This window comes from Oenanthe melanoleuca, chromosome 2, assembly GCF_029582105.1.
Source record: "Oenanthe melanoleuca isolate GR-GAL-2019-014 chromosome 2, OMel1.0, whole genome shotgun sequence".
Taxonomy (NCBI): domain Eukaryota; kingdom Metazoa; phylum Chordata; class Aves; order Passeriformes; family Muscicapidae; genus Oenanthe; species Oenanthe melanoleuca.
In genome coordinates, this window is record NC_079335.1 from 95,616,847 (window position 1) to 95,637,468 (window position 20,622).

Consider the following 20,622-nt stretch of genomic DNA (forward strand, 5'->3'; position numbering starts at 1 on the left):
TATCAGTGCATCCATTAAGGTCCAGTTTTGAGCTGAAAAAGTTGAAAAAGAAAAATATTCCACATAATTACACTTTTAGATCTGATCTTGTTCACATTCCAGTCAACAAAAATTCAAGGTAAGCACTTAGCTTACATGAAAGCAAAACTATTTGGTGTTGCTATTCCATTACAAATAAACCAAAGTATCCAGATGTATTTCCAGCTTCAAAAATTAGGATCTTTGCAGAGCTGCTGACACAGAATTTTAAAAGAAGCTTTATGTATATTCTCAGTTAACACTGTGTCCCTAAGTATTAAGTAGGATTTATTCTTCAAAGGGCAAAAGACAAGGTCTGTACCTCGAAGTGTGTTTTTTAATATGAATATTTGAATAAACAGTTCCAGGCATACATACTAAGACTGCATATCATATTGTAGAAAAAGACTTTCAGAAATACTTAACATGAAGTGTCATATTAACATGGTGTGACCTCTCATTGCATTTTTAACATTTATATATGCAAATGGTCATATTTGCATGTGCACATGCCATTCACCAATTCAAATTAAAGGCAAATAAATGTTTTAGATTAAGGAGATTAATTTGGTGTGTCTCACGGTTGACACACTTTCTACAGAGATCACTGAGACCTGAGTGCTGGGCTGTTATCCAAAAAGACAGATGGCAATTTCCTTTTGATAAGAGTCCGGTTTTTTAGCAGCAAGGGAACCCTGAAGTAACCATTCTTCTTGTAGGGAAAGCATCTTTCAGAAGCCAGATAAATCATTCTAAAATAGACAAACACTGGAACTAAGAAACTAATCGTGGAATGAACTGTGTTGCAGCCCCTTTCAAAAAGTTTAGAAGGTGCTTTTTTGCTTGAAACACATGGGAGCTACTTCAGAACACTAGAGAATACAGATAACTTTTTCAGTACTCATTCCTCTTTTATAAGTACTAATAAAGTTTATGATTATTAGAGATGCCAAATTTAATTTAGATGTTTTTTGTTTAGAGTACGTAGGCATCATGCATGAAATAAACATTTTTTGATCTTTTAAAGACTATGCAAGCACAAAACTCAGAAAAAAATCAGACAAAACCAAGTGAATTGGACAAAACCAAGATGAAGATGCCTCTGTTGAACTGAAATCTTGTTTAGTGTGTGCCAGCTTAAATAGATCTGGGACATTTCAAAGTTGTAAGTTACAACTTGTAAGTTACAAATGCGGGCAGTCAGGAACTGACGAGATGAAAGTTTAGGGTCACTCTGTAAATACTGACCTGCTGCTAAAGCATCTGCATTTTGTTATTATTTTCATTTAAAGATATTAAATATATTTAAATATACTCACTCTTTCTTTTTGTAAACATAAAGGACCCAGCCTCAGACATGCTGACACCTTCAATTTAGTTTATCCCGTAGGATTAGACCCAATGATGATCCCTTTCTTCTAGATTCCTTGCCTCTCTTTTCTATCTGTCACTAATAGAGCAGAAATTAAAGTGGCTAGGATGGTGTCTGCTCACTCTTAGCCTGTGCCCTGATGTGTTCTTCATTATTCATGTCTCCATTAGTTTGGTGTGAGAGGCCTGGGAATGATGCCCGTTCTTTATTTGCTTTGTCGCAGCTCTATAAGAAACGTAGCCTTTTTATTTTGCAAATTTCTGTTGTAGGTTTTTCAGGGCTGGTTCAGATTTGACCAGCAGCACCTTGTTTACAAAGATACTGCAAGAAATTTTGTGCATCCTCTTCTATCCATGTCATATCGAGGCTCACATGAGCACGGCGTGCTTCCAATCACCTCAGGTCGCGTCGCTTTGCATTGAATCAAGTCATGTCACATCAGTGATACCACTATCAGTACTTATTTCTGATAGAAAATTCAGCATAGATTTAGACAGCAAATAGCTCAACCACAATAAATGCATATAATGAGCAGACTAAGTATCTGTGAGAACCAGATATTTTAAGTGCCTCTGTCAAGTCGGTGCTTTCAGATATTTCAATGTCCTTGTCTCTACACTGTATGCTGTACATAAATTTCTGATACATGTGCATATACTAAAATGTCTGTCTGAGCAGCCTATTTGGAACTCTTACCATCTACAACCATTTGCAAATATAGACCTGTGCAGTTTTGAAATAAGCAGACAGTGTTGGATGAGTCTGAATATTATAACTACACTGTACACTTTGTAAGTTGATCATATCACAACATATCACAAAATCTAAATGCTGACAGATTTAATTTTTTTTCATAATTTGGGATTTGCCTGCTGGGCGTGTTTTCAAATAGTTATGCATGATTAGGCTCTATGACAGCTATTTTATTAGACATTTTACCCTGATGTTCATTTACAAAAGTTAAATGTTGTAATTAACCTATTATGTCAACAAAAAAGGAGGAAGGGAGGGAGGGAGGGAGGGAGGGAGGGATGGATGGATGAAGGGCAAGATTAACATTAAAAGAAAAAATCTAACTGATAAGTACAAAACCAGATGGAGTTTCCAAAATACTTGCTCATAGCACCTCTTTGGATGAAATTAACATATTTTGGTTTATGTTACCTGTGTATTCTCTCTTGACTTGCTTGGGATTTGCATGTTCACAGGGTTTTTCAAAATTTGATTTACTTTTACTTAAAATCCTAGAAGTAAATTAAATTGATGGAGCTCATGCACCCACAATTCTATATAAGTGCTAAGTGGTGATCTGGATTATTATGATCGTTTGTTTGGTACTTATTGCTGTGGTATCTAGGTGCTTTCCCAGGATTCCATTGAAGCAGTCTTTCCAGTGTCTTCCTTTAAAATCCTTCAGGCACCATGAGCTATCAGGGAGCTATCAACTGATACTAGGTATAGATATATCTGCATTGAAAAGAATTAGGAATTTAAGCATTAAAACTATGTATGAAACAGTCTTTTTCCTTAAGGTCCGGTGATTACCACCCATAATCTGTCTCATGAGCCACTGAGAGAAAATGGGAATAAATCCCATTATATTTTAACCTCATCAGTAATTCTCTCATCAGCTAAACACAATAAAATTTAGATAGATTCCTGTCTAAAAATTCCTACAAAAGCACATGCCATGCTGATAAAAATTTCATTTCTGTGAATAAAATTTTCACTCCTTGTGAGTAGAAAGGAAAAATGTCATGTGTTTCTGACTGAGCCATTGCTAAATTCTTCTCAAGTGTTAGAGATATTTGTTTTCCCTTGAAAAGCATTGGTTTAAGCAAATAATCTCAGCAGCTAATCTAGTAGTGTGATGCTCCCTACAGAAGAGTTTGCCAGAGAACATCAGAGACTGAGGATCTGTTGGTCCCTAATCAAATGTAATACTTTTCTACACTAATTCCATCTCTAGGAGATACCCAGAAATGTGATTTTTAACAGTCTTCCTGAAAAACACTAATACTATTTTGTAAAATGCAGTTATACCTGAAGTTACCCTGCGACATGTCCTTCACATTCTCCATTGCTGCATTCAGACAGCAGCGTGTCTTTACCCAGCCTCCTCCACCAGTGCTCTGGAAAACACATGAGTTCTATACACTGGCACTGCATAAAGTGACTTTGCCTTTCAGGCTATGTGCCCTTTTTTTCATGTGATGCTCTGGCATCCTGAAACGTCCTGACTTTTCACTAGTAAAACTGTTTGGTTTTTTCTTTGTATTTGTTCACTGAATGATATTGTGATAAAACTGGCTCTTTGATTTCCAGACCAGGAGACTGAAAGTTCAGTAGGGCATGACTTTTACAAAGAAAAGTAAAATTACTGTGTAGGTTATCAAATCTTGTATTCAACAATAGATGAGTGCTTGATCAGTTTCGCACAGCAAGTTCAATACTTAGTTAGTTTTCAGAATAAAGAGGAAGATGGTATTATTCCAAAAGAAAAATGTATTTATGGCTCTCAAGAAAGCTACTTGCAGCATTGATTCTAACATCCTTTTCTTCAAATTGTTTTTTTTGAAGACTATGTCTTAACCATAGAAACCCTCACTTTGCATGGTACAGCTTTAGGATCTTGTAAGTAGTGCCTCTTTCATCCACCAGAATTTCTCAGGTTAGTTTTAGTTGTGTGAATTCTAACTCTAGTTGTGTGCTGCTCTGGACTGTCTTCCACTTTTATTGACAAAGTAGACAATTTTCACATGCTTTGCCTTTAAAAGCTCAGAATTTGGGAATTCAGAAAAATGTACTAAACCTGCTCAGTTATTGAAGATCCTTCCTCATAAAATTTGTTTCCTCATATAATCATGTCATTAGCAAAGGCATCATTGAGAGGGCTGGCCTGTCACTTTAAACAAAGATTACTGTTAGAGAAGAGATTTGGGCACCAAATATCTCAGCTTTCCAAATTAAATCATTATTTAAATACAGAAACAAAATGCAAAGAGCCCTTTGTGGGATTTTTCACAATATATTTCCAATATTTCCAACGCGTATTCTTTGGGATCCAACCTTCACTGAGAAATTGCATAAACCTCTCAAGTTAGAGATCTTATTTTTTAAATAAAAGGAAGATTCAATGTGTTATCTTGGTGTCCAGACATAATGAAATGAGATGTATTTTTTCATCTCCAGTTTGCACACAATATAAAAGGGGTCAATTGAATAGAGTGTAACTTGCAGTCAACAGCTCCCCAGCGCACTCAAAGAAAAATGCATCCTCTCATTTTTAATCAGACTTATGAATAGATAGGGGTGGTTTCATAAGCACTTTGGAGTCTCTTACCCTGTGATTTGGCCCGTTCCCTGTATTTTTTCCTGGAACATGGTACTATGCAGGGTACCTATGCATATCATAGCCTCTGCCATCATTTTTAATAAGTAGCTTATCTCTGTAATGCAACTAAAAGCAATCCTGAGTGTCTCCAGGGTTTGTTGTAATTAAATTTTATTGTTGTGTTTGAAAATGTACATTTTCTGCAAACTGGTGCAAGAAAAATGGAAAAGAGATTCTAGAATGTGATAGTCTCGTTTTTAGAAAGTTTTAACCCTTTGCAGTTTCCAGATTCAAAAGCTTATTTATGCTTCCCAAGGAGCTGTTTTCTTGCATGCCTCTTAAGCCCTGAATATAGCAGCTAGTGTAGTTTATTAGTTTATTATTTTTACTGATGTTGTGTAACTGTCCAAAGTTTATAATTTATACTTGCAGTCAGATGCTGTAGGATCAGAGGCTCAGTAATTTGCACATTCATAATAAGATTGTAGAAGACCTTTTCTGAAAGCCTTACACTCTTGCCCCTTTCTTCTCCAAGTATTTACAGCTATGAGGGAATTTCAAGTTCCAGTGCTGCCAATGAAGTGCTGTGAAAAAAAAAAAAAAAAAAACAGAAGGGTATGCAAACTTCTGATTGGGGCAATAACGAAATGCTACTGTTTTGAGCAGAAAACCAACCAGTTTACTTATATTGTTCTTTGGAATTACCCAAATCACTGAAGAGTGTATCATGCCTTTGCACCCACACCTTTGTGCAGTCAGGGGAATTTCTTGCAGTCTGCATCCAGTGGCTGAGGTTCACTTTGGTTATTGTACTGACCTCAGTTCTCTTCACAGCTCAGCTCATCAGGATTGCTAATCAGGCATGCATTGCAGTTTTCCCCTTTTGTGTTTTATTCCTACTTGATTTTCTTGCCATGGGGTGCTGTGAATAGCTTTTAGAGATTCATGTAACAATTTTTTCCAAATCAAAATACTTCCTCCAAACAATGTCATCTTTTCTGTCTGGCATTGCTACTAATCTTTATTTAGTTATTTACTTTGCAATTTCTAGAGGGATTGGATGTGCTCAAGGCACCCCTTTAAGCAACACTTTATATCAAGGTTGCATTTATAAATACTTCATGAGAGGCTAATGAATGATTAATAGATGTTTTAATGTATGACCAATCAATTGTAGATTTTGCAATGTCCAACAGACAAGTAGGTTTCTTATAAGCATAGATTATAACCATATCTGACATCTTCTATTGATGGGCTTCTAAATGTCTATAACAAACACACTACTCATATCTGTAACATGCTTAAAACAGCTACTAATCACTGATTAATTTTTTATAACCTATTTTGAATCAGAGCTTGTCTATGGAGTGTATCCCTTACTGCTGCTTATGGCTCTCCATTTCTAAAAGATTGATAGTTTACTCATCATCTAAGGACTTAGAACTCCTACTAATTTCAGGTCAAACATAAAGCTTTTCTGAGCTAGCTCTAGCATTTTCATTTCGGTCTAAGAAAAACTGTCCCTCAACTGTTTTTGTCCCTCAGATTTCTGCTCTACCCTGCTAATGTGTATTTTACAAGTACTGCTATAATGCAATGATTCTTACGAGGCAAAGCCACTCTAAAATGTGTTTTCAGCCTCTTGAACTCAGTTTGATTGCCCTCAAGACAGCTGTCCAAGTAATGATGGTTCTCAATACCATTTTTTTTTACTGCCATCCCTGTGTGCTTAGTTCAAAGTTTGTCCTTTCTCAGAAAAGGATAAGAAAATAGAAACTTTACAATAATCCAGTGGAAAAGCTATGTCCAAGACAACTTTTGATTCTGACAAATGAACACACATTTCATATGCTTGATAAGCACAGGAGTTGATAGGAGTGCTCCTCTGTGGGATTCCCCTAGTCTCCTAAGGTGAAAGCCATGACCATGCTCTGTTCTTTCTATGGAGCATTCAGGTAGAATTGACTAAAGCAGGCAATACAAATTATTTCCTGAAAATTTATGAGTCCTGGAACTAATCATTCACATTTGAGAAGCAGCATGTTGCTTGGTATTGTATTTTGCAAATGAATTTTGAATTTTTAGTAGACATCTACTGCCCTGACTTAGAAGGTTGAGTCTTATATTGTGATTTATCTAGATAGTGAGACCAATTATTTAATGATAAAAATTAAAAGGATTTGCAGATTTTTCTTGGGTTTAGGGTCATCAGTAAAATAGTTTCTGTTCTCAATATCCCCAAGTAAACATTCCACTCCCAGTCAAATCAACTGCTAATCTTTCACTGATAGCTCTTTACAGCAGTACTAGTGGCATTAGCAATTGAACCTAAAGAAACACATCAAGCACAACTCGATTGAAAAAAAAAAAAAAAAAAAAAAAAGGAGAGAGAATATAGGGTTAAAATAAGGGAATCTTTTCTTCAACATCAGCATGGAATTTCCTTTTTAAAAACTATTAATTTTCAAAGCCCCAGAAGTAAGAACCTCTCAAACTTGAGCTCTTGGAGCAGACAATTTTTTACGCACTATTTGGTGGGTAAAAAACATTAAAATAACATAAACCTTACTCTGCCTTCACATTTATATTATCCAGTTAGCATTATATGTTTATCATGGGTCTTATCACGATATTTCATTTCCTTTTTTTCCAGCTGGTTAATAATCCACTAGCAAGTCAAGCAGCAGCAGCTGCAGCAGCAGCAGCCATGGGCTCCATAGCAAACTCCCAAGCCTTTGGAAACGCCCTCTCCGGTCTTCAGGGGGTCACAGGCCAGCTCGTCACTAATGCACAGGGACAGGTGAGTGGAAGATGGAGCAAACAGTGAATTCTGATGGCAGGCTGATCTCGGGACAAAAATGAGTTCCGCCTGTATGACAGCAATTTAAAAGTGCACATGTTGAAGATAAATAAATATTGATTTGCCAGACAAGGTAAGAAAGTGAAAGAAAGTCTGAGAAACAGGGGGAAGTTAGGCACTCTTAAGAGTGTTTTTAAGCTAGAAGAGGCTAAGGATTTATTTTATTTTGTTTCAGCCCTTTAAAAATATTGCAGTAGTGCAATACCATGGTATTTTAAAAGTCCAGCAACTCTGTGATTTTTAACAAACATACCATCTGTCTTCTTCCACTTAAATATGCCTAATAACAAACACCTTTACTGAAGTGGTACTGGGCTTTACTTTTTTCCATTTCTGTGGCATTTCTGTATTACATCATTTCTTAAAAGGCTTGAAATGTTTCTACTTAAGGAAAATAAACTGTAATGAAGTATCAGGGATGGATTTATCTGAGTGACTTACTCATTTGTTTATTAACTATGTTAAGCAATTTGCAATGAAGATGCCAGCCGGTAAATGAAAGTTTGGAAGATTATTTTGATTCAAAGAAAAATTTCCAAATAGGAACTTGAACATTGTTTAAGAGTTAGTGTGTCTAAGAGAGAGATTGTGCATTACCTACATTTTGGAGCTGTTTATTTGTTCAAACTCTTTCAGTTTAAGTCTTTGTAAGATGCAAAAAGATATGCATCTGGATCCATATATATTAAAATAATTCCTTTGATACAGCATATTTAAGTGGTTTTTTGATTGTGATCACTTTCATTCTTTATTACATTTACTAGGATTAAAATTAATGTCTTGTTTATCTGCAACAAATCTGTCAATATATAACTGGTAACTGAGTAATTTGAATGTCATTATTCTAAATTCTACAAATTGGGCACCCAGTGATACCCACAGTGTTTATGTGGATGTTAGACCCTGAAAAACATTTATTGAAATGATGCAGCTTGGCTGATATGTGAATCTAAAGTTTAGTTTCTACTCTTATATTTACTAGTGAGGAGAAAAAGAAGGAAAAAAAAAAGGAAGAACTGCTTTCCTCCTGGTAATTTTTTAGTTAATTGGAACAAGAGTGAGGTTTTTTATTTTGGCCCATAAAAAAATAAAAGTCAACACTTTATAGGACCCCCTTGGATTTTTTTTTTTAACAAGACACATAAACAAAGATGCTTCCTGAGCTTCACTATCACCATCCAAGTCCCAGGAAAAAAAAATGCTGACCTTGTTATATTTACTGGGTGGGTGCAGAATTGTTCCATCACTACCCCGAGGGTTGAACGATGGAGCTTGTCAAAGTGAGGCCTTATCTAATGAATCATCTTATCGCAGGTGCACACCACACATATTAAAGGAGGATTGTATGAACAATGTGCCCTCTACAATAACCTTTCAATGTCTACTTTAACCCTTGTTTCAATCCCTTTTCATCAAAGGATCATTTTATGCAGCCAGCTTTAAATGGAGGCTCTCAAAAGCCTATTAAGATTTCTGGAGGGATGGGGTATTGGTTTGGGAGAAAAGTTGGTTATAATACCTATAACTCATAGTCAGATCAGCTCCAACCTAGAAGCCTGCTTGTTTCTGTCTCCTCTGTGCTCCAGAAATGGTTCACAGTCACCACTCACATATGAGGCACTTGGCACCAAAGATGTTCATTGTAAGAGCTGAAGTTATGAATGTAGACTAATTTTTTATAGCTTTTCCTTTACATGTTCTCCACAGAAAACATAATCTATCAGTGACCATTCATTGTATCCTTAAAAAAATACTACTAAGAAGATATCACTGAATGAAAGTCTCACTCAGGTTGAGTCTTGTTTATTCCAGGTGTAATGTAAAGTCAAATAATTCCACAGGTTGTAGAGAAAGAGAAAGGAAAGGAAGAATCCTCCCAATTGTTGAAATTAAATTACAGTCCCTAGCTATCTGCCTAGGTCTTTTAAGTAAGGGTTGTCTTTTTGCTACTTGCTTTTGCAAATGTTCCTTTGTTTATAATCAGTACTGCAGACCTTGCCACAATATAGATAAATACTGATAATAAGTGTGTAACAGAACACACAGATTGATAATATTCAGCATAACTCATATTACTTAGAGACTACTTCTCAGGCTGCCCTAAAACAGGACTAATCAGTATAATTTATTGGCATTCCAGAAATTAAATTACTTCTCCTTCAAATTAATAGAATTATAGTACCTAACCAAGAACTACAAGATATTACTTCAAAATTGGGAGTATAAGCAAATAGTAATTTGAAATGATCCATTTCTGAATAATCTGCTTGGAGTCACTAAAGAGCCATATTTGCACCATATGTTAAGAATCTACCCTTTGAAAATTGCCCCTTTCAAGGAATCACAAGTGTGATACCCAAAACTCACTCCTGAAAATATAAAGCTGGATGAGTTACTAGAATGTTGGTACGTGCAATCTTTGTAATTACACACTGTTTCTGTTACAGAAATTCAGGGCTTGTGAATGTCCATCTGTCTAGCTAAATATATGGTGATCAGTAATCCCTGGAGACATTAAGCTCTAGGTCAAATCCAAGATCCTATGGCAAATTTAAGGGAAATGATCCTTTAAATGACATATGGCATGGCCTTAATTCCCAATAGTCTAGGAGTTCTTACAATTGCAGTAACAAAATCATATATATTAACAACATTTTGTGTTACATATTTGTTATTTATTTAATTATTGAATTCACAGTTATGGTATGTTTATTTATTTTTCTTCTTTTGCTTTGGATGGCAGTATGAACTGTAATACCAGAGCTTCCTAAGACCAAGCCAAGAGATCTAATCCATTGAAACAATATGATTAGATCACTTGATTAATTTGATATAGTACAGGTAGAGGACTCTAAATCAAATTTTCATTTTCAGAAGCATATTATGAAGAGCTATTGGCCCATGTAACACTGCTTGCATTCTGTTTGCCCTCAGCACTTTCCAGGAAGTGTTTGCAGCACTGGGCTTTCATATCTTAAATTTAAAGGCCAGGGCAGCAGGTTTGCCAGATTGCACCCTGTCAGTAGATTTCAAAGAGAGACTGTCTACCTATTCAGCTTCAGCCTGCCCTTACAGTAGGACCCTAGTGCCATTGCTGCCCTTGGATTCTGCAGAGGTTTAATAACCAAATATATGTCTTTTTTTATGCTGGTTCTGCAAATGAAAGAAAAAAAACAGGAGTTTTGTTTTTTTATTTTTTTTATTAAGTATGTGAAATGTGTGCTTTGGCTGTTGTCATAATATTTGTAAGGAAACGAGTCACAGAAATATGAAAGCAAGGTTGATGGATATGGTTTGTTAATTATCATCAGCTGCATTCAAATATGTCTCTTGACTTCAGCAGGATCAAATACATTTTAACTGTGGGTACTGAGTAAGTTTAGTTTCTCTTTTGGAAAGACGGGAGTTGTCTAACAGGAGAAAAATACTGCTAAATTCATCAGTTGCAAAATAACATTTTACCATAAAAGAAAAGAGTAGCATAAGAGTTGACATGATGAACTGCCTTATGGATAAAGAGGGCAAGGTTTCCTGGGAGATTAAAAGGAAATTCTAAGTATGTATGGTGTAATCGTATTGTCCACACTTTAATTGAACAGCGAATTAACTTGGATTGTTTCAGTCTAAATCTAAGAATGCCCCTGAAGGAACTCAGGCTTCATTGTGCCCATGCCTTGCTCTTTAGATAAGAAAACCTTCTGTATAAGAAAAATGTTAAGCACAGGTCCACCCTGGTACTTAACAAAAAAATAACTATTTTTTGAGTGTTGTAGTCCACAAGTAGCTCAGGAAACTAAATAGAGAGAGAGGCATTGTTGATCCAATTAGATAATAGGAGTGCTTTGGTTCTCATTATTCTGATGAGAGGGTACACATTTGCTCTTTGAGCTTCTTGATGGTAAACGGTGCTAATGAGGCCTGATGGATTCCCTGCTCCTAACAAGGCTCTCAGCAGTGGGAGTGATTACAATGGAGATAGATTTGATGGGATGCGCTCCCTTTTGTAGTGTCTCAGCTGCTGACACTCTGCGACATAATCAGGTCACAGAGCCGGTCACAGCCATCAGCAAAAGCCATAGCTCTATTCCTCATTATTAAAGTGCATTATTCAGTTCCAGGCCTTCACAATTCTGCCAAGGGCCTTTTTTTCTTCCCCTTTTTTTGTTAAGCATCAGTTCTCAAATACAAGAGTTAATAAAATCATCAGCTAAAGAACTAGTAAATTAAAGAAATGGAAATAAAGTGCTCCCTTTCAAATTCATTGAAGGATCACAATTAAATAAGCAGGGAATTTCTCATCACCACACTCTGTACAGTACAATGTAATATGTCATGTGCAATAACAACAGGGATAGGATTTTAAAAAATAACATTGTCCTCGTTGTGGACTGGATTGGAAAGTGCTAAAGTATCTTTTATGGTAAAGGAAATTTCTGTCTTCCCAACTATTACATGTCTTCATGTAGGTACTGTTATTTTCACTGTTTTCTGTAACTACTTTTTTTTTTCTGAAGTGAGAACAGTTATTTGCAAACTAAGTTTATGATTCTAAGCAGAGTAGCTGCCTTGTCTTAGCTTAGATGGCCAAGGCCACAACCTGGAAAATATGCAATAGACCACAATACTAGGACCTCTTTGTTCCATAGACAAGGCCATTACCTTCTTTTGGGGGGTGAAGTAATTATAAAATGGTGTGGAAAAAGGTGTTTGTAGCATTTTCTTTCTATTCTGATGATGTTCCTGAGGGGCTATGCCCATTCCAAAAGAAAATATTCTTTAAAAATCTAAGGCGCATTCTAATATAGTTTAGTTAAACAAGTGGCAAAAAAATTAGTGGAAAGCCTGAATTTGTTAGTTACGTATTTAGTTAGTTATTAACTTTTTGTTCCAGTTTTGTTTCAGCTAAATAGAAATAAGATATTCCAATACTGAAAAGTATACCTTTACAAGGATTTAGACCATTTCTGTTAAATCCCTGTAGTATGTATTAAGTGACAATAGTACAATTTTGTGCATAGATACAACCCAAGAGACTAATACGTTGGGTGGGATTTTTCTAGTTGTTGCTTTTTTTTTTTTTGGTGGGGGGGAGTGGTGGTTCTGTTGCTTTTCAACCCTAGCCAAGAAAATTGGTGGCTACCACTGGGACAGCAATTTGTGACTCCTCATACACTTAAAAGAAGTATGTTGATTGTTAGGGGGGTTTTTTTGTTGTTGTTTGGCGGTTTTTTATAATTCTCCCAGAAGTTCTAGGAGGCTCAAAGTCCTGGAATGTATAAGAATCTTAGAGTACTACTGAATATGTGCAATTCACGCTGCTCTTCAGGTGTTCAATGTCCATTAGCCTTATCTCTTAACCTTCTTTTCTCTTTCTTGTTATCTCTTCCAGCTATGAAGCTTTAATACATGGTAACCACTAATATTTTAGCTTTCACAATATCCAAACATTCACAGAATTTTTACTAATTATTGTTTAAGTAGTGACTGCTGACAGTATCTTCCTAGGGCTGAGACCTACAGAAATCTGAGTTGGTGGTGTCAGAATGGCATATATTAAGGGTATTTCATTAGAAGCCTGAGGAATTAAGAGACACATTTTGAGGGAGATGGTAGAGGGGGGGATTGTAAGCCTAATAATACTAGAGTTTAAGAACATTCCTTGGGAAACTCGTTACCAGGAGAATCTGTTTTGGCAGACCTTCAGATTATTTCTGCTGGGTGGAGTCTGACTCTCTATTTTTCCCCTCAAAGTTTCACTGTTCTGCATACATGTGGTTTTGCCATTTACAGGAAAAAAAATAAAAAGAGAAAAGGTCAGTTGTAAGGGAAGATTTTTTTCTTTTTCTATTGGTTTCCCTCCCCACAGCTATACATGGAGGAGAGTGTTTGTTTAATTACCTCCCATGTGAATTTGAATCAAAAGACAAATAATTCTTTTAACATATTTTTGCTGACTGAGTCTTTATTTTGCTGTAGTATTTCTCTAATATCAGTTATGTCCACAGCGGCATAAACGTAAAAATGCCTGGACCAAGCTCTCCAGTCATGCAAATTGATAGTTTCATGAGGTGGAAATGGACTGAGGCAGAGTGAGTCTAACTTAAACCAAGATCTGACTAGTCTTTTTTGTCTATTTTAGCCAGTGATCACTGAAAAATTTAAAGGATAATTGTGTAATGAAACTTCTGTCACGCTTGGAAATGTTCTACATCTATCCAGAAGAGCCACTGAAATTTCTTTCATCTAACTTGCAACAAATCTTACTTTTGGTACTAAAATTCACACTTCAGATTGTAGCCTCTTGCCTGGATTTCTGCCTAAGGTACTGTGTCTTGGACATAGATCTTTTCAGAGGTGCCCAAGTCTTATTTTCAAAAGCAACTTTCATACCTGTAAAAGCCTGAGTTTCCTTCAATCAGAGTTACGAGTCTGAGTGCTCGAAGGCATGTCTATGCACTGTAACAGAGCATTGCAAGCAAATTGCCAGAGACAGTTCATTTATATGTGCATGTCTCAGTGCTGGACTAGCACAGATTGAAGGAGCCAAAACTCTCAGTAGTGTGTTGTTACGGCTGGACTAATTAATTCTGCTTCTCAACAAGGTGACACAGGAGCTAGTTCATTAGTTATTAGCTCTGGGGTCTTGCTAACACACTGCATTATGTGGAGTAAATATACTTTGAAGAGACCCTTAAAAGCCTGAAGCATTTAGGCACCTTTGAAAATGTTGCTGTTCTACATTAATTATTTCAAGTCAGAAGTACTGGACATAACTGTCCTTTTGTCATTGCCTTCTTAATTACTTTTGCATGGAGGAGAAAACCAAACTTACTACTAGTTCAACCTTAATACCATTTTCATGAGAGCTAACCAATAAAAAAAGAAGAACCTACCATTCCTATAATCTGTTCATCTTAGCATCATGAGGTGGTTATAAGCATGAAAAATTTTCCTTGTTATCACCAGTGACATACATCACAGTCAATGAAATCTTTCTGCTCTACAGAGGTTCTTACACTACTCTCCTTATCATCATATCTTATCACATTCTAGTAAAGCATTAAGAAACATGACTAGTGATAGTCACAAATTGGTCTTCCTCTCAGCACAAGCTTGCAGAATAGTGCATTGCATGTTTGATAAGGGCATTTGGCTTTGTCTGTCTTTGTTAGGATTTTTTTTTGTTTGACTTTAAAGTTTTGGTTTTGTTTGGATTTAAAAATCTTTATGAAGGGATTTCTTAGAGATTCATATTGCTTATATTTGCATCAGAGAAAGGCAGACAACGAGTAATGTATTAGCTTTTCCAGCAGAATGTGGTGAACCCAAAGATAATAAACACAGGAATGTTCCTCAGTTCCTGCTGGAATACATTCCAAGTCCTTGGCCTTCCCCTTAGAGCAAACTTTGCTGTGCACAGAGAAGGTTTGACTTTTGTTATCCTGGAAGACTGAATTTGGCAATTACAGATTTCATCCATGAGCTTTAGCTAGCCATTTAGATTCCTGGTGAAGCAGACCACAGAACTTGAAGGCAAAGACAGAGGTTTTCCTAAGTACATTGAAAACTCTCCAAGATGACATAAGCAAAGCAGTGGACAGAGTTGACGCAAGCAGGTGGTACCAAGAAAAGGGCTTTCTATGTTACTGGTGTTTCCCAAACAGTGGAAGTGCTCAGGAATATTGCATCACTTCAGGAGTTGACAAAGTTGAGAAAAATTTGAGGCCACATCGTTGTCTGAACAGAGATTATGGAAATCCTCCTGTATGAGACTGGCACCAGAGTGGAATCTAAGATATTCTTAAGTTTGGACTTCTTCTTATGAGGGAATGCTCTGCAGGGTGGATTAAAGAGAGACAGTAGGAATGCAGAGGCAATAGTGGACCAAATCTGAGAGTCTGTGTTATCTTTCTAAATGTGCCTCATCATTTCTGAAAACCTTAGATCATAGTTCTTTGTTTAACATGGTGCTTAGTCTTATTTAGATTTTATCGAACTAGATAGATAGATAGATAGATAGATAGAAATAGATTTTATCTATCTTAGTCTATTTACTTAGTAGACTAAGTATTTAGACTATAGACTATTTACTATTTATTTAATTTTTCTAACTTATCCTGTATATAGTATATTCTTTATCCTTGTGTCAGAATTTTACAATCTTCGCAATTGGCATTGATAATCAGAATAAACTAAACCAAAAGTGCTTGTTTGGGCAAAGGGGAAAGGAAGCCAAATCACTCTGCCAAAAGTGCAATTTAATGCAAAATGCTGAATATTTTTGGTCCTTGATTCACTGATAGAGCACTCCTGCTCTTTTGGTGAGGTTTGGAATTTCTTAAAAGTTACATGTCTTCATGCATAAATGAAAGCCATTGTCTTTCTTATTGTGCTGCAGTCTTGACATTTGTATGAGTATGTCTCAGAGATACAGGTGAGGAAAGATTTGGTGCTCCCATGTTTGCTGTGCAATCAGTATTTGTTTGAAATCTGAAGGGATGAGAAGCCCAGATATTTTACCAATATCTTCTGAAGAATTTGAAAGTGAAGAAATATGTCTTCCCCAAGCAGTATTCACATAACGAGGAGAGTATTGCAGAAATACTTTGGTAGTAAGCCAACCACTGAAAAATATTAATGCAACATTGATAGTAATAACCAGCCAGATGCAGACCCATAACTTCTGCATGCAGATCCACAAGCTTCCAAACAGCACAATGAATTGGAACTGTCCTGTAAGAGGAAGTATTCTCTGTCTTCTGATTTGCATCTAGATTATTGCAAAAAATTGTACTATGCCTTCTTCTATGTGTTGATCTGTGAACAGTGACAGGGAAAGTTCAAGCAGGGAAAAAAAAAATCACCTAACCATGCATGGACAGTCATTCTATCTTTCCCAAAGAATATCTCAGTTTGTCATTTTTTTTCAGATGTTGACAGTGGTAGGCCTCAGTGTGTATGTATGCAAATAGCTCAGATATCAAAAGGAAAAAAAAGGACTTTGAAATATCTATGCCAAAATATTAAATATATATGATTTTTAAAGTACCTTTTTCACTTAAACTTCCTTCTTTGCACATTAATTAAATATTATCTCTAGGATAAGTATCTCTCATAGAAGACTAATGTATTATTGTCACATAATAATGGAAGAGAATGACAGAATCTCTTTCCTTAAGCGCAAAGAAGGATTTATTAATATAAAGAAAACACTCATAGCCCTTGAGCAACTCTGTTTCTGCTTCATAGAGAACCTTTGCCAGACTCCCCTCATGTCTAGCTTCATGCTAGAGATTCAAGGAAGCAATACATATATCCTGCCAGTTTAAAAATCAATCCTCTTTTCAGGGGTAATTTAATATCAAGACATGATGTACCCAATATCCAAATATACATTCATTTTCATGTTTGACGCATCAAATGCTCTGACATAGCCAAGTTTCAAAATAAATGGTTTGTTTTAGAGGTTGGATATGTCATATTAGCATTCACCCAGCAGATAGAGAGATAGATCAGAGAGTGATCAGGACATCAGGGAGACAGTTTAGAGAGAGATGAGAGAGGCCAGGCACACCTTGTAATGTTAAAAAAAGCTAGCTAGCTAGCAAGAAAGAAATTGTATAAATAGGTCACTGCAGCCCAGCTGAAAAGAAGTTTAATTTAAACTTGTTAGTCATCATCTCCAGAGGCCTAATCCACTCCCTTCTTTGAGGGCTGTTCATTTGGCTATGTCTTATTTGATAGCACAAATAGACAGACTCAAAGAAAAAACATCATATCAGACTCAATCGGTATACTACCTTGAAGGGGGAATCAGCACCACTTGCCATGCTGAAATTTCCTTCTTTCCTTCTCAGTTCTGCTTATTAGCCTTAATTTCTTCTCATTTGTTCTGGTTTGGCTCTCCTGGCTTCTTCCATAAATGAAGCATAAACCCATGTGGACACAAGAGTATGGATGAACAGGTGTCTGGTGCCAATATCAGTGACACATTCTCAGACACCCCAAGGAATTCAGCTTTCTGGTTTCCATTCTGCTTCCCCTGTCTCTACCATTTTCTTTTTCCGACAATAGTTTTTTGCCTTACTGTGTATCTGGGATTCAGTTAGTTAAACATGGGTCTTTAGTGCCATTTCAAACGTGCCACAATACTTCTTTAGGCATCCCATGGCCAATCCAGAAAAGTGTTCTTCCCTCTGTGTCTTACTGCCATATTCTGACAAAATCCTAAAACATTTCAGATAGAGCAGATATCAACATTCTTTTCAACTGAATTGCTTCCACTTATGTGAACATATACATGTGTGTGTATACAGATACTCAGGTGAATGTATGCTTACCTGGAAATTTGTGCTCATCTCCTCAAAAGCGACACAAATACCCAGAAGGAAATGAGATTATAAATATTTTAATTGCCCCTGGAGTCATGCTTCCGTCTTTGGGGTCATTTGATTTTTTATTTTGGTGACATGAAAATAAACTAATCCTTCTCATCTTGGCATGGAAGATGATGTGCTGCTCTGCTTTAGCTCAGATCCCTCAAGTGTAATTTTAGATGTGTGTAATCATGACTGTACACAGGCCATACTTGTCTGCATTCTAATAATTTAATCCATGTATTAACATATAAGGAACAAAACTAGGTCTGTAGTTTTTTAGGGGTTTGATTTCCCACAAAAATGTAAGTACTCTTGAATGACTGTAAAGTGAGAGTTAGAAGATATTTCGTGTTAACACTGCCCTTTCACTACTAGCAGGTGCTACATAGACTGGTATTATTGATAGCTCTGCATAAGAGCTCAGACTGAAGTAATTAGAAGTTCAATAAAATTGAGGTTTGTTAGTAGAATCGCGGGGAAAATATTTCCCAACATACACCCACAGGATGGCATAGTCTGTGTGCTTCCTGATGCCTATTATGTTGATGAACATCACCTCCCCAGACCCCTCCAAAATGCTGGGAGGTGGCTTCCATTTTTAAGTATTTAAATCACATCTATTGGGATCTGCACTATAGATCTCTTCATTTTAATTGAACAGATATTGATGTATGGTTTTTGTATTTACAGTCTCTTAAAATTATTATTAGCAGCTACAGTGCACCCCTCTGTATGTTTAAATCTATATTTTGCACTCCTGGATAGTCTATTTCTACCCAGGAGAATGTCTCTCATTTCCCTGATGCACCAAAATGTCCCAGCTGGTGACCTATTGTTCAGGTACAGACACCTGTAGGAGACAGTCACCTATCTTTGGAGTCAAGTAGACACATGAATTTGAAAACAGTTTTTGTTTATGTTCATTGTTGAAACATACTCCTTTAGCTAAAGCAGAAAGTTTAAGAACCAATGCCCACAGAGGTTAGATTATCATGTAACTGATATTAGCAAAAAGCACCACATTCTCCTCTACCACATTTGAGAATTTTGCCACAACAGCCAAGACAAAAATCTGCCCAGAGACTGAGATTAAATATTTAATGACTGCCTAGAAAAAATAAGATTTTGAATTTAAAATTTTGTTCACAAAGGTCCAAAGTGAAAAAACCTAACTGATTCTCAGTTCACCAGATACAGAAAGGCATAGGAAACCCTAATTGTCGTCTGTGAAGTCTAAGAGCTTATTGAATATGCTCTGAAATTGCAATCACAAACTGTGTTTTTGTAAGAGTATGAGGGGAATCTTGGAAATTAGTACAAAACAAAATCTTGACAAGCTTTTGCCAACTTCTCAGGGTAGTTATGTAAAATCTTAATATTGGACTACTGACCTAAAAATAGTTAGTAGTATACAGAAGATTTTTCTGTTCAGATAGGTTCATGCTTCTGTATATACAATGATGGATACTTAGAGCTTTGCTTACATGGAAGTCCTTAACCAGCATTGTATTACACCCTGTATGTTGAAAACAAAATATCATAAGTAAATCTCCTACAACAAAAGACTTATTTTCTGAATACAAATAAAAATGCATATATTAAATATTACTAACTCAGGCTCAAATTAAGGAGCACTTAATGCAGCGAGTTGTACCCTTGGCTCCCTCTTGCCTTTTATTTCTCCTTAAAATCATATGCAGTGAAAAGAGGGAACAAACATGAATGATGCATTCCTGATTCACTAAATCACTGTGGTCTCTGGCAAGAGCTCAAATGTAAAAATGTTTAAATCGGCCTCAGACTACCAAACAAATGATGCAAAAGGAGACCTCAAAGAACACAGAGTGAGGGGAGATAAATGAGTACCATGTCAAGAAAGCAATTTCTCACTGAGTTTGCACAGAATGGAAATTTTACTTCCAAGAGATGGTTAGGGAATCTTTCTAATAAATCTTCAGTCCACAGTCATTGCTGTGTCTTTTTTTTTAAACTTACTTTTTAAGAGCTGTGTAAGTTATACCCTCCCCAGTGAAATGTGTCAAGATATTACCAGTCAAGTTGAAGGAATTTAAGTGAATCATCTCTATCTCTGTGTTTATATTTGTAATAGACAAGGATGGTCAAAAAGATTTCATTTTGTGCATGTGTTGAACATCTTTTCAACCAGTGAGGTCTTCTCAAAGCCTTGTCTTATTTTAATAGTTACTAAAGAAAGAAAAAATAAAGAAAATATGCGTCCCATTTCTGGAAAAAGGCTCTATGATTTTATTTTAATTTTAGGGATTTTTAAACAAATTATTTTACCCTCCTTTTATGTACACCTGAGATTCAGATGGTCAGTAAAAAGGCAACTTTTTTTCCAAATGACCTAGAAACTGTGGGTCAATTTTAGAGTTGACTACTCAGCAGAGTCTTACGTCTCTTTAGATCCTTGATTTGAATTCTTTTTCCCTATTTTAACCACATGAAAGGCAGCTTAGGCTGCATCCAATCTAAGCTAGCTGTTTAGTGTTTTCTGCCATCACTGAGACAAATAGACATCCTCAAAAAGTAAAACATAGGTCCAATCTAAGGCAGGCATTTTAAGCTTCAATGAATTATCTTGCAGGGATCTTTCACTCTACATTGAATAGAGAGAGTCATGAAGGACAGTCTACAA

At 36.2% G+C, this 20,622-nt stretch overlaps 1 protein-coding gene across 3 annotated transcripts in view; it reads left to right on the top strand.

The window, feature by feature from the left end:
* Positions 1-20,622, top strand: part of POU6F2 (POU class 6 homeobox 2) — a 299,665-nt gene that overhangs the window by 239,470 nt on the left and 39,573 nt on the right. For all 3 annotated transcript variants that reach the window (XM_056484213.1, XM_056484214.1, XM_056484215.1), the window contains one exon: positions 7,378-7,524. In XM_056484213.1, coding sequence (XP_056340188.1) covers positions 7,378-7,524 — 147 coding nt within the window. The remainder of the gene's footprint in view (positions 1-7,377; positions 7,525-20,622) is intronic.